Below are 14,863 nucleotides of genomic sequence, written 5' to 3'. Positions count from 1 at the left end.
AAAGGTACGGCATAAATTATTCAGAGACATTTTCTCCGGTAGTAAGATATGCAAATATTCAAATGGTAATCGCATTAGCAGTGGAACATAATTTGTATCTTCATCAGATGGATGTGTCGTCAGCATATTTAAACAGTGAATTGCATGATGACGTTTATATGCAACAACCAAAATGCTTCGTGGATACAAAACATCCCAAACAAGTATTGAAATTACAAAAAATCTTTATATGGTCTAAAACAAAGTGGTCGTGAATGGAACGCAAAGTTAGATTTCGTTCTTCAAAATATGGGATTCACGCCATGTCCTAGTGAGCCGTGCATTTATACCAGAAATTCAAAAAGTATTAAAAGCCTGATTGCGGTATATGTGGATGATTTAATGATCGGAAGTTCGAGCAAGCAAGAACTAATTTAAATTAAAACTGGCATATCAAATAAATTTGGGCAGCTAACACATTTCCTGGGCATGGAAATTGAGCGTGATGGCGAAACTGGTGGTATAACGTTGTGTCAAAAGCAATACATTTTAAAATTGCTTAAGGATTACAACATGGAAGATTGCAGAGACGTCGCAACTCCCTTGGATGCAGGGTTCAGCGTGCATTGTGAAAAAGAATCGTGCTAGAAAATTGATAAAACTGCATATCAATCAATAGTAGGTGCGCTAATGTATTTAGCAATCTCAACTCGTCCAGATATTCTACATTCCGTGAGTAAATTATCGCAGCGCAATACTGATCCGCATGTAGAGCACGAAGCAGGAGTGAAACATGTGTTACGATATTTAAAAAAGACAGTCAACTGGAAGCTGAACTATATGAAATCAAATAAAGCTATTGAAGGTTTTGCAGATGCTGACTGGGGTAGTGACCCTAGTGACCGTAAGTCATACTCAGGCTATGCTTTTGTATTAGCTGGTGGAGTATTTTCTTGGGAATCCAAGAAACAGAGCGTCGTAGCTCTAAGTAGTACAGAGACTGAATATCTCGCATTATCCGCTGCGGCGAAAGAGGCCGCATATATTAACAAACTTTTAAAAGAAATGGGTTTTGGGCAGAGTGGACCAACAGTAATCAACAACGACAATCTGAGTTCGCAAAGTTTAGTAAAGAGTCCAACTTATCATGCAAGAAGCAAGCATATCGACATCAAATTTCATCATATCCGGCAGATGTACAGCAACAAGGAAATAGATTTAAGTTATATTTCAACAAATAATATGATGTCAGATATGTTAACGAAAAATTTACATAAATCAAAGCATGTAAAATTCTCTAAAGAGATGGGAATATTTTAGTATGTTTATGTAAAGTGTTGAGAAGAAGTGCTGGAAATATATAAATGTGGCAACACTTCCCATCACTATTTTATTATCCTCATCTCTTTTTTCACTTCCTGTATTCATTCCTGAATTCATAAACGCGCTTGCTTATGTTTTCAGTCTATTTCAATAAATCAAACCAACAGATTCTTTATCTTGAATTATAATATTGTATTATTTATTTTTCTTACTTTATTATATTCTTTAGTATATTCCAATAAATCATCAAAGAATGATTTTAACAATCCTTTTTTTATTAGAATCATTCTTTGAAATAAATTGTTTAGAATAAGTGTTATAAATACTCGTACCATAACTATTTGGAATATGTTAATGAAGTAATATTGTTTCACAATTATCAGATTTTCTTTTATTAATTTTTTTCAAAGTACATTCAAAATCAGCATATAAAGTATATGGATAAAATAGTTCTGCTCCATTAGATATATATATTAAAATATTTTCACCTTCTTTAGGTAACTCTATATTTTGAACTATATCATTATCGTCTTTTAATGTGTAACATATAATATTTTTATATGTTCTTCCAAGTCATTCATTGATTTACATTTTTTAAAACATTTATTACAAATATGTAGATGCTTATCATATCCGTGAATTTTACCAGATAAATTTTTAATTAATACAAATTGAGACTTGTAATTTTCTTTAGTAATATTTTCTTCTATATATAAAATATTAATATGTTTTCTAATTAATCCAATAACTAAAGAACCAAAAGAATTACTTTTATACTGTAATTGAATTCGTTCAGTTGTATCATTTTCTTCTGAATCAAAATGATAAAAATTCATTATAGTATTGAAATAATCTTCAAATTTTTTAACATTTTCCTCAATAATTATAAATGGAAAATTTAAATTTAAGTTTTTAAATTTATCATCATTTTCTAAATCTTCCAGATATTTTTTATATTTGTTGGTTTTTGAGGATCTTTGGTTATTTCATCTTGATGAATAGAGTATAAGATACAATATAAAATGCATTTATTATCAATATTTTTAATATTAACACAATTTCTATTAGTAAATGGAGTAAATGATCCAGCAAGACATTGAGACTTATCTCTAGTAAGATGTGTTTTTATAATTTTAACAAATCTAGCTGTAAATCCTTTTGTACATTTTTCTGACAGTTGACTATCTATTTCATCTGTCTTTAAATCAAATTCTTTTTTATACAGGGTGGCTGATGAAAGCCGCTACCAAAAAAAAAATTGAATAACTTTTTTTCTTTTTAAGTTCTCTGTTCCATTTTTGTTTTAATTTGCAGATTGATCTTTAAAATTTATTAAAATGGATAACTGGGACACGCAAACAAGAATTTGGATAGTCCGCCGCTATCACGCACTGGAGTCCGTAGTTTTGGTACAGAGAGAGTACAGGCGGATGTTTGGCGGCGATCCCCCGAGCAGATGGACCATAATGAGACTGGTGAATAATTTTGCTGAGCAAGGAACAGTCGCAAGAAGGCCTTATCATCGAAACCCACCAGTTCGGACGGAGGAAACGATCGCTGCTGTAGCTGCAGCTATACAAAGCAATCTAAGGGTTTCAACAAGAAGCTTATCTGCTCAACTTGGTGTCAGCCGACAGTCTTTGCAAACAATAATGCACAAAGATTTAGACTTATTTCCCTACAAAATTCAAATGGCTAACAAACTGAATGCAGCAGACTTGCCGATTCGCTTGGAATTTTGCCAGAAGATCCTGCAAATGGTGGAAGAAGACCAAAACATGTTAAACTGCCTTTTCATGTCTGATGAGGCCCATTTCGATTTAAACGGCAATGTGAACAAACAAAATTGTCGAATATGGAGTACTTCTAACCCACAGATACTCCACGAGACGGAATTGCATCCTCTTCGCGTGACAGTGTGGTGTGCGGTTTCTTCACGCTGTATTGTCGGGCCTTATTTTTTTGAAGAAAATGGTCACACCGTTACGGTTACTGGAGACCGTTATTTGAAAATGCTGAAAGAATTTTTCTATACAGAACTACGCCGAAAGAGAATTCCTTTCAACTCTGTGTGGTTTCAACAAGATGGGGCAACGTCTCACATAGCCCAGACTGTTATGACAGAGTTGCGACGAAAATTTCCCAATAAACTGATTTCAAGAAACTCCGAATTTCGTTGGCCCCCCAGGTCGCCTGACCTTACTGCACCTGACTTTTTCTTGTGGGGTTTATGTAAACAAGAAGTTTATAAATCAAAGCCAACAAATTTGGATGAACTAAAACAATCCATTCGGGCAACAATTGCGGCTTTTTTCTGTCGCAACTCTCAAAGCAGCAATGAACAACTTTTTACTAAGATGCCGCACTTGTGTCAACGAGCATGGGGGGCATTTAAATTCAATTATTTTTATATCTAGTTAAGCTACATTTAATAAAATTTAATGACCTTCAACTTGAAAAAAAAATAAATGAATTCCATACACTAAAAAAAAAGTTATTTGAATTTCTTAATGTAGCAAAATTCATCAGCCACCCTGTAGTTTAATTTATTAACACAATGTATTTTTGATCTTGTTGGAAATATATAAATGTGGCAACACTTCCCATCACTATTTGATTATCCTCATCTCTTTTTTCTCTTCCTGTATTCATTCCTGTATACATTCCTGAATTCATATACGCGCTTGCTTATGTTTTTCAGTCTATTTCAATAAATCAAACCAACAGGTTATGGGACCAGTGCATTGCTGTGTGTCGGCATTAATTTGAAAATTGTGAAATAGACTTGCGCGAACGCTTTGCTTGCACATCATTGTGTTAAATATTGTGCGTCGATATTTAAAGTTACAGAGACAAATTATTTGAAAAAAAAAAAACTGAAAGCATAATTATACTATTCGTCGGTGTATTAGAGCATAAGCAAAATGAGTGGGTTTTTTCAAATCGAAAAATTGGACGATTCCAATTACACGTCGTGGTCGGTTCAAATGAAAAGTGTCCTAGTACACACTGATCTTTGGGGAGTAGTGTGTGGCCGTGAGGCAAAATTAGAGACTATGTCAATTGCGGAAAAAGTGGCGTTTGATACGAAAAATGAAAAAGCATTGGCTTCAATTTTATTATGTGTTAAACCGTCGCAAATAAACCATGTTAAACATTTAACGTGTGCAATGGCAGCATGGAATAAATTCCGTGAAACTCATCAACCAAAAGGGCCGGCGCGAAAAATTTTGTTGTTTAAAAAGTTATTGCATCTCAATATGTCTGAAGGGGCTCCTGTAGCAAACCATTTAAATGATTTTTGTGCGATTCGGGAAGGTCTTGCAGAAATAGATGTCGAAATTCCCGAAGAAATGCTAGTTATAATTTTGTTGTCAAGTCTACCATCGCAATTTGAAAATTTTGTAGTTGCCATGGAAACGCGAGACGCATTACCATCATTCAATGCATTAAAAATAAAATTGCTAGAAGAAGGAGCGCGGCAAAGTGCCAGTACAGAAAAGTACGAAAAAAGTACAGAAGCGTTGATGCATGCAAAGACATGTTCGTCTGGAAGTTTTCAGAACAGAAAAGGAGCAAGCGTTGCAAACGGTATATCGCATAGCGGCAAGTACAGTCAGAACGGTAAAAATTTCAAGTGTTTCAATTGTGGTCGGCGTGGACATTTCGCATCTACATGTAAACAGCCGAAAAAGAGTGAGTGTAAGCAAGAAAGCAACAATGTTGAACGCTCTTGCTTTATGATGAATGTAAAAACCCCAAATACAAATGAATCTGCTACGCAAACATGGTGCGTCGACAGTGGCGCCACTTCGCATTTGTGTTGCGACCGCGGTTTGTTTAAGAACTATGTAAGTGTGTGTGAAAAAATATGGCTAGCTGGTGGACAGTGTATAGACGCAGTAGGTCGTGGCGACGTCGACGTCGACGGCACAATGATCACATTAAAAAATGTGTTACATGTGCCAGTCTTGCAGTGGAATTTTGTATCCGTTAGCAAAGCAATAGAAAACGGACATTCAGTGACATTTAAGGGTGGTTTTGTTGAAATAAAAAACAACAAAAACAATGTGTTGTTCAGAGCGTCGAACAATAACGGGCTCTTTGTATATAAGCGTAACGGGAATACATGTTTGAGTGTAGTGGCAGCAAAAGACGCTGAAAACAATGCATTCAAGTGGCATAATCGGTACGGACACGTAAATTTTAATTGCCTGAAACAAATGGCAAATGATCAATCAGTGTTTGGGTTACATCTCGGTAAGGTACCGAACGAAATTGTGTGTGTGACATGCGCGAAAACCAAATTGATTGTGAAACCCTTTGATCAAGTCTCACAAACGCGTGCAAAAGAGTTGCTTTCTGTTGTGCATAGCGACGTTTGTGGTCCAATAAAAAGCACATCAATTGGAGGTTCTCGATATTTTGCTACTTTTATTGATGATAAGTCTCGCTACATGTGCGTATATTTTTTGAAAAGTAAAGACTGTGTTTTTGATGCTTTCAAAGAATACAAAGCAATGGCAGAAAAGCAAACTGGGTGTAAAATCAAAAAACTTAGAAGTGATAATGGCCGGGAATACATATCAAATGTGTTTGATTCATATTTAAAGCACAATGGTATAGTGAGACAACTAACGGTGCCCTATACTCCACAGCAGAACGGTGTGGCAGAACGTGCAAATAGGACACTAGTAGAAATGGCTAGGTCAATGCTAGGGCATGCGAAGCTTCGCGAGTATTTTTGGGCGGAGGCAATATAAACAGCTGCTTACATTCGTAATCGTACGGTTTCAAAAATACTTGTGAGTAAAACGCCTCATGAATTGTGGACAGGCACGAAGCCTAGTGTATCGCATTTTAAAGTTTTCGGTTCCTCAGCAGTGGCACTCGATAAAAGAAAATTAAATAAATTTCGCGCAAAAGGTAAAGAATATATTATGATCGGTTATTCGGATAATTGTAGAGGCTATCGTTTATATGATGAGAAAAACAAAAAAGTTATTGTGAGTCGTGATGTAGTATTCATCGAAAAGGCTCAAGTTAGTGAAGAGTCTGATACAAAAATCGTCGATTTCGATGAAAGTGAATTAGAAGACGTTATATTGCCTACTAACGCAGTGCAATTACAACATAATCACGATGATGAAATAGCAGGTACTGAAGTGATGAGTAGTGATCATGAAGAGGCGGTTCAAGACATTGATGAAGTGAATATTGCTGAAGACTTAGTGGTGACTAGTCGTGCTCGTGGTAGGCCCAGATTATTGCGAACTGGGGCCAGAGGACGTCCACGAAAACAATATAATGAACTTAATTTAGTACACGAAGATTTAGAGGTAATACCAAACAGTGCCGAAGAAGCGTTTAATAGTAATCATTGTAGCGAATGGAAAGCTGTGATGGAGAAGGAGTATACAGCACTCGTTAAAAATGACACATGGACACTTACTGATTTGCCACATGGTCAAAAGGTGGTAGGGTGCAAGTGGGTGTACACGATTAAACGTGATAAGCTCGGTGATATAAAACAATTTAAAGCGCGTTTGGTGGCCAAGGGCTGCAGTCAAAGGTACGGCATAAATTATTCAGAGACATTTTCTCCGGTAGTAAGATATGCAAATATTCAAATGGTAATCGCATTAGCAGTGGAACATAATTTGTATCTTCATCAGATGGATGTGTCGTCAGCATATTTAAACAGTGAATTGCATGATGACGTTTATATGCAACAACCAAAATGCTTCGTGGATACAAAACATCCCAAACAAGTATTGAAATTACAAAAAATCTTTATATGGTCTAAAACAAAGTGGTCGTGAATGGAACGCAAAGTTAGATTTCGTTCTTCAAAATATGGGATTCACGCCATGTCCTAGTGAGCCGTGCATTTATACCAGAAATTCAAAAAGTATTAAAAGCCTGATTGCGGTATATGTGGATGATTTAATGATCGGAAGTTCGAGCAAGCAAGAACTAATTTAAATTAAAACTGGCATATCAAATAAATTTGGGCAGCTAACACATTTCCTGGGCATGGAAATTGAGCGTGATGGCGAAACTGGTGGTATAACGTTGTGTCAAAAGCAATACATTTTAAAATTGCTTAAGGATTACAACATGGAAGATTGCAGAGACGTCGCAACTCCCTTGGATGCAGGGTTCAGCGTGCATTGTGAAAAAGAATCGTGCTAGAAAATTGATAAAACTGCATATCAATCAATAGTAGGTGCGCTAATGTATTTAGCAATCTCAACTCGTCCAGATATTCTACATTCCGTGAGTAAATTATCGCAGCGCAATACTGATCCGCATGTAGAGCACGAAGCAGGAGTGAAACATGTGTTACGATATTTAAAAAAGACAGTCAACTGGAAGCTGAACTATATGAAATCAAATAAAGCTATTGAAGGTTTTGCAGATGCTGACTGGGGTAGTGACCCTAGTGACCGTAAGTCATACTCAGGCTATGCTTTTGTATTAGCTGGTGGAGTATTTTCTTGGGAATCCAAGAAACAGAGCGTCGTAGCTCTAAGTAGTACAGAGACTGAATATCTCGCATTATCCGCTGCGGCGAAAGAGGCCGCATATATTAACAAACTTTTAAAAGAAATGGGTTTTGGGCAGAGTGGACCAACAGTAATCAACAACGACAATCTGAGTTCGCAAAGTTTAGTAAAGAGTCCAACTTATCATGCAAGAAGCAAGCATATCGACATCAAATTTCATCATATCCGGCAGATGTACAGCAACAAGGAAATAGATTTAAGTTATATTTCAACAAATAATATGATGTCAGATATGTTAACGAAAAATTTACATAAATCAAAGCATGTAAAATTCTCTAAAGAGATGGGAATATTTTAGTATGTTTATGTAAAGTGTTGAGAAGAAGTGCTGGAAATATATAAATGTGGCAACACTTCCCATCACTATTTTATTATCCTCATCTCTTTTTTCACTTCCTGTATTCATTCCTGAATTCATAAACGCGCTTGCTTATGTTTTCAGTCTATTTCAATAAATCAAACCAACAGATTCTTTATCTTGAATTATAATATTGTATTATTTATTTTTCTTACTTTATTATATTCTTTAGTATATTCCAATAAATCATCAAAGAATGATTTTAACAATCCTTTTTTTATTAGAATCATTCTTTGAAATAAATTGTTTAGAATAAGTGTTATAAATACTCGTACCATAACTATTTGGAATATGTTAATGAAGTAATATTGTTTCACAATTATCAGATTTTCTTTTATTAATTTTTTTCAAAGTACATTCAAAATCAGCATATAAAGTATATGGATAAAATAGTTCTGCTCCATTAGATATATATATTAAAATATCTTCACCTTCTTTAGGTAACTCTATATTTTGAACTATATCATTATCGTCTTTTAATGTGTAACATATAATATTTTTATATGTTCTTCCAAGTCATTCATTGATTTACATTTTTTAAAACATTTATTACAAATATGTAGATGCTTATCATATCCGTGAATTTTACCAGATAAATTTTTAATTAATACAAATTGAGACTTGTAATTTTCTTTAGTAATATTTTCTTCTATATATAAAATATTAATATGTTTTCTAATTAATCCAATAACTAAAGAACCAAAAGAATTACTTTTATACTGTAATTGAATTCGTTCAGTTGTATCATTTTCTTCTGAATCAAAATGATAAAAATTCATTATAGTATTGAAATAATCTTCAAATTTTTTAACATTTTCCTCAATAATTATAAATGGAAAATTTAAATTTAAGTTTTTAAATTTATCATCATTTTCTAAATCTTCCAGATATTTTTTATATTTGTTGGTTTTTGAGGATCTTTGGTTATTTCATCTTGATGAATAGAGTATAAGATACAATATAAAATGCATTTATTATCAATATTTTTAATATTAACACAATTTCTATTAGTAAATGGAGTAAATGATCCAGCAAGACATTGAGACTTATCTCTAGTAAGATGTGTTTTTATAATTTTAACAAATCTAGCTGTAAATCCTTTTGTACATTTTTCTGACAGTTGACTATCTATTTCATCTGTCTTTAAATCAAATTCTTTTTTATACAGGGTGGCTGATGAAAGCCGCTACCAAAAAAAAAATTGAATAACTTTTTTTCTTTTTAAGTTCTCTGTTCCATTTTTGTTTTAATTTGCAGATTGATCTTTAAAATTTATTAAAATGGATAACTGGGACACGCAAACAAGAATTTGGATAGTCCGCCGCTATCACGCACTGGAGTCCGTAGTTTTGGTACAGAGAGAGTACAGGCGGATGTTTGGCGGCGATCCCCCGAGCAGATGGACCATAATGAGACTGGTGAATAATTTTGCTGAGCAAGGAACAGTCGCAAGAAGGCCTTATCATCGAAACCCACCAGTTCGGACGGAGGAAACGATCGCTGCTGTAGCTGCAGCTATACAAAGCAATCTAAGGGTTTCAACAAGAAGCTTATCTGCTCAACTTGGTGTCAGCCGACAGTCTTTGCAAACAATAATGCACAAAGATTTAGACTTATTTCCCTACAAAATTCAAATGGCTAACAAACTGAATGCAGCAGACTTGCCGATTCGCTTGGAATTTTGCCAGAAGATCCTGCAAATGGTGGAAGAAGACCAAAACATGTTAAACTGCCTTTTCATGTCTGATGAGGCCCATTTCGATTTAAACGGCAATGTGAACAAACAAAATTGTCGAATATGGAGTACTTCTAACCCACAGATACTCCACGAGACGGAATTGCATCCTCTTCGCGTGACAGTGTGGTGTGCGGTTTCTTCACGCTGTATTGTCGGGCCTTATTTTTTTGAAGAAAATGGTCACACCGTTACGGTTACTGGAGACCGTTATTTGAAAATGCTGAAAGAATTTTTCTATACAGAACTACGCCGAAAGAGAATTCCTTTCAACTCTGTGTGGTTTCAACAAGATGGGGCAACGTCTCACATAGCCCAGACTGTTATGACAGAGTTGCGACGAAAATTTCCCAATAAACTGATTTCAAGAAACTCCGAATTTCGTTGGCCCCCCAGGTCGCCTGACCTTACTGCACCTGACTTTTTCTTGTGGGGTTTATGTAAACAAGAAGTTTATAAATCAAAGCCAACAAATTTGGATGAACTAAAACAATCCATTCGGGCAACAATTGCGGCTTTTTTCTGTCGCAACTCTCAAAGCAGCAATGAACAACTTTTTACTAAGATGCCGCACTTGTGTCAACGAGCATGGGGGGCATTTAAATTCAATTATTTTTATATCTAGTTAAGCTACATTTAATAAAATTTAATGACCTTCAACTTGAAAAAAAAATAAATGAATTCCATACACTAAAAAAAAAGTTATTTGAATTTCTTAATGTAGCAAAATTCATCAGCCACCCTGTAGTTTAATTTATTAACACAATGTATTTTTGATCTTGTTGGAAATATATAAATGTGGCAACACTTCCCATCACTATTTGATTATCCTCATCTCTTTTTTCTCTTCCTGTATTCATTCCTGTATACATTCCTGAATTCATATACGCGCTTGCTTATGTTTTTCAGTCTATTTCAATAAATCAAACCAACAGGTTATGGGACCAGTGCATTGCTGTGTGTCGGCATTAATTTCAAAATTGTGAAATAGACTTGCGCGAACGCTTTGCTTGCACATCATTGTGTTAAATATTGTGCGTCGATATTTAAAGTTACAGAGACAAATTATTTGAAAAAAAAAAAACTGAAAGCATAATTATACTATTCGTCGGTGTATTAGAGCATAAGCAAAATGAGTGGGTTTTTTCAAATCGAAAAATTGGACGATTCCAATTACACGTCGTGGTCGGTTCAAATGAAAAGTGTCCTAGTACACACTGATCTTTGGGGAGTAGTGTGTGGCCGTGAGGCAAAATTAGAGACTATGTCAATTGCGGAAAAAGTGGCGTTTGATACGAAAAATGAAAAAGCATTGGCTTCAATTTTATTATGTGTTAAACCGTCGCAAATAAACCATGTTAAACATTTAACGTGTGCAATGGCAGCATGGAATAAATTCCGTGAAACTCATCAACCAAAAGGGCCGGCGCGAAAAATTTTGTTGTTTAAAAAGTTATTGCATCTCAATATGTCTGAAGGGGCTCCTGTAGCAAACCATTTAAATGATTTTTGTGCGATTCGGGAAGGTCTTGCAGAAATAGATGTCGAAATTCCCGAAGAAATGCTAGTTATAATTTTGTTGTCAAGTCTACCATCGCAATTTGAAAATTTTGTAGTTGCCATGGAAACGCGAGACGCATTACCATCATTCAATGCATTAAAAATAAAATTGCTAGAAGAAGGAGCGCGGCAAAGTGCCAGTACAGAAAAGTACGAAAAAAGTACAGAAGCGTTGATGCATGCAAAGACATGTTCGTCTGGAAGTTTTCAGAACAGAAAAGGAGCAAGCGTTGCAAACGGTATATCGCATAGCGGCAAGTACAGTCAGAACGGTAAAAATTTCAAGTGTTTCAATTGTGGTCGGCGTGGACATTTCGCATCTACATGTAAACAGCCGAAAAAGAGTGAGTGTAAGCAAGAAAGCAACAATGTTGAACGCTCTTGCTTTATGATGAATGTAAAAACCCCAAATACAAATGAATCTGCTACGCAAACATGGTGCGTCGACAGTGGCGCCACTTCGCATTTGTGTTGCGACCGCGGTTTGTTTAAGAACTATGTAAGTGTGTGTGAAAAAATATGGCTAGCTGGTGGACAGTGTATAGACGCAGTAGGTCGTGGCGACGTCGACGTCGACGGCACAATGATCACATTAAAAAATGTGTTACATGTGCCAGTCTTGCAGTGGAATTTTGTATCCGTTAGCAAAGCAATAGAAAACGGACATTCAGTGACATTTAAGGGTGGTTTTGTTGAAATAAAAAACAACAAAAACAATGTGTTGTTCAGAGCGTCGAACAATAACGGGCTCTTTGTATATAAGCGTAACGGGAATACATGTTTGAGTGTAGTGGCAGCAAAAGACGCTGAAAACAATGCATTCAAGTGGCATAATCGGTACGGACACGTAAATTTTAATTGCCTGAAACAAATGGCAAATGATCAATCAGTGTTTGGGTTACATCTCGGTAAGGTACCGAACGAAATTGTGTGTGTGACATGCGCGAAAACCAAATTGATTGTGAAACCCTTTGATCAAGTCTCACAAACGCGTGCAAAAGAGTTGCTTTCTGTTGTGCATAGCGACGTTTGTGGTCCAATAAAAAGCACATCAATTGGAGGTTCTCGATATTTTGCTACTTTTATTGATGATAAGTCTCGCTACATGTGCGTATATTTTTTGAAAAGTAAAGACTGTGTTTTTGATGCTTTCAAAGAATACAAAGCAATGGCAGAAAAGCAAACCGGCTGTAAAATCAAAAAACTTAGAAGCAATAATGGCCGGGAATACATATCGAATGTGTTTGATTCATATTTAAAGCACAATGGTATAGTGAGACAACTAACGGTGCCCTATACTCCACAGCAGAACGGTGTGGCAGAACGAGCAAATAGGACACTAGTAGAAATGGCTAGGTCAATGCTAGAGCATGCGAAGCTTGGCGAGTATTTTTGGGCGGAGGCAATAAAGACAGCTGCTTATATTCGTAATCGTACGGTTTCAAAAATACTTGTGAGTAAAACGCCTTATGAATTGTGGACAGGCACGAAGCCTAGTGTATCGCATTTTAAAGTTTTCGGTTCCTCAGCAGTGGCACTCGATAAAAGACAATCAAATAAATTTCGCGCAAAAGGTAAAGAATACATTATGATCGGTTATTCGGATAATTGTAAAGGCTATCGTTTATATGATGAGAAAAACAAAAAAGTTATTGTCAGTCGTGATGTAGTATTCATCGAAAAGGCCCAAGTTAGTGAAGAGTCTGATACAAAAATCATACAAATTACAACATAATCACGATGATGAAATAGCAGGTACTGAAGTGATGAGTAGTGATCATGAAGAGGCGGTTCAAGACATTGATGATGTGAATATTGCTGAAGACTCAGTGGTGACTAGTCGTGGTTGTGGTAGGCCCAGATTATTGCGAACTGGGGCCAGAGGACGTCCACGAAAACAATATAATGAACTTAATTTAGTACACGAAGATTTAGAGGTAATACCAAACAGTGCCGAAGAAGCGTTTAATAGTAATCATTGTAGCGAATGGAAAGCTGCGATGGAGAAGGAGTATACAGCACTCGTTAAAAATGACACATGGACACTTACTGATTTGCCACATGGTCAAAAGGTGGTAGGGTGCAAGTGGGTGTACACGATTAAACGTGATAAGCTCGGTGATATAAAACAATTTAAAGCGCGTTTGGTGGCCAAGGGCTGCAGTCAAAGGTACGGCATAAATTATTCAGAGACATTTTCTCCGGTAGTAAGATATGCAAATATTCAAATGGTAATCGCATTAGCAGTGGAACATAATTTGTATCTTCATCAGATGGATGTGTCGTCAGCATATTTAAACAGTGAATTGCATGATGACGTTTATATGCAACAACCAGAATGCTTCGTGGATACAAAACATCCCAAGCAAGTATTGAAATTAAAAAAATCTTTATATGGTCTAAAACAAAGTGGTCGTGAATGGAACGCAAAGTTAGATTTCGTTCTTCAAAATATGGGATTCAGGCCATGTCCTAGTGAGCCGTGTATTTATACCAGAAATTCAAAAAGTATTACAAGCCTGATTGCGGTATATGTGGATGATTTAATGATCGGAAGTTCGAGCAAGCAAGAACTAATTTAAATTAAAACTGGCATATCAAATAAATTTGGGCAGCTAACACATTTCCTGGGCATGGAAATTGAGCGTGATGGCGAAACTGGTGGTATAACGTTGTGTCAAAAGCAATACATTTTAAAATTGCTTAAGGATTACAACATGGAAGATTGCAGAGACGTCGCAACTCCCTTGGATGCAGGGTTCAGCGTGCATTGTGAAAAAGAATCGTGCCAGAAAATTGATAAAACTGCATATCAATCAATAGTAGGTGCGCTAATGTATTTAGCAATCTCAACTCGTCCAGATATTCTACATTCCGTGAGTAAATTATCGCAGCGCAATACTGATCCGCATGTAGAGCACGAAGCAGGAGTGAAACATGTGTTACGATATTTAAAAAAGACAGTCAACTGGAAGCTGAACTATATGAAATCAAATAAAGCTATTGAAGGTTTTGCAGATGCTGACTGGGGTAGTGACCCTAGTGACCGTAAGTCATACTCAGGCTATGCTTTTGTATTAGCTGGTGGGGTATTTTCTTGGGAATCCAAGAAACAGAGCGTCGTAGCTCTAAGTAGTACAGAGACTGAATATCTCGCATTATCCGCTGCGGCGAAAGAGGCCGCATATATTAACAAACTTTTAAAAGAAATGGGTTTTGGGCAGAGTGGACCAACAGTAATCAACAACGACAATCTGAGTTCGCAAAGTTTAGTAAAGAGTCCAACTTATCATGCAAGAAGCAAGCATATCGACATCAAATTTCATCATATCCGGCAGA

The 14,863-nt window shown here is 36.0% G+C and overlaps 2 protein-coding genes across 2 annotated transcripts; both read left to right on the top strand.

Moving 5' to 3' along the window:
- The first annotated feature begins 669 nt into the window (after positions 1–669).
- LOC128870094 (uncharacterized) lies at positions 670–1,299 on the top strand. The gene has a single exon (XM_054112693.1). The coding sequence runs from the start codon at positions 670–672 to the stop codon at positions 1,297–1,299; it is 630 nt and encodes a 209-aa protein (XP_053968668.1).
- A 6,240-nt stretch (positions 1,300–7,539) lies between these two features.
- LOC128870093 (uncharacterized) lies at positions 7,540–8,169 on the top strand. The gene has a single exon (XM_054112691.1). It carries the CDS (start codon positions 7,540–7,542, stop codon positions 8,167–8,169), a length of 630 nt encoding a protein of 209 aa, XP_053968666.1.
- Positions 8,170–14,863: the final 6,694 nt, after the last annotated feature.

Source organism: Anastrepha ludens, chromosome X, assembly GCF_028408465.1.
Source record: "Anastrepha ludens isolate Willacy chromosome X, idAnaLude1.1, whole genome shotgun sequence".
NCBI classification, from domain to species: Eukaryota; Metazoa; Arthropoda; class Insecta; order Diptera; family Tephritidae; genus Anastrepha; species Anastrepha ludens.
The sequence above is the reverse complement of the archived record's forward strand: the minus strand, read 5'-3'. Positions and strand labels throughout refer to the sequence as shown.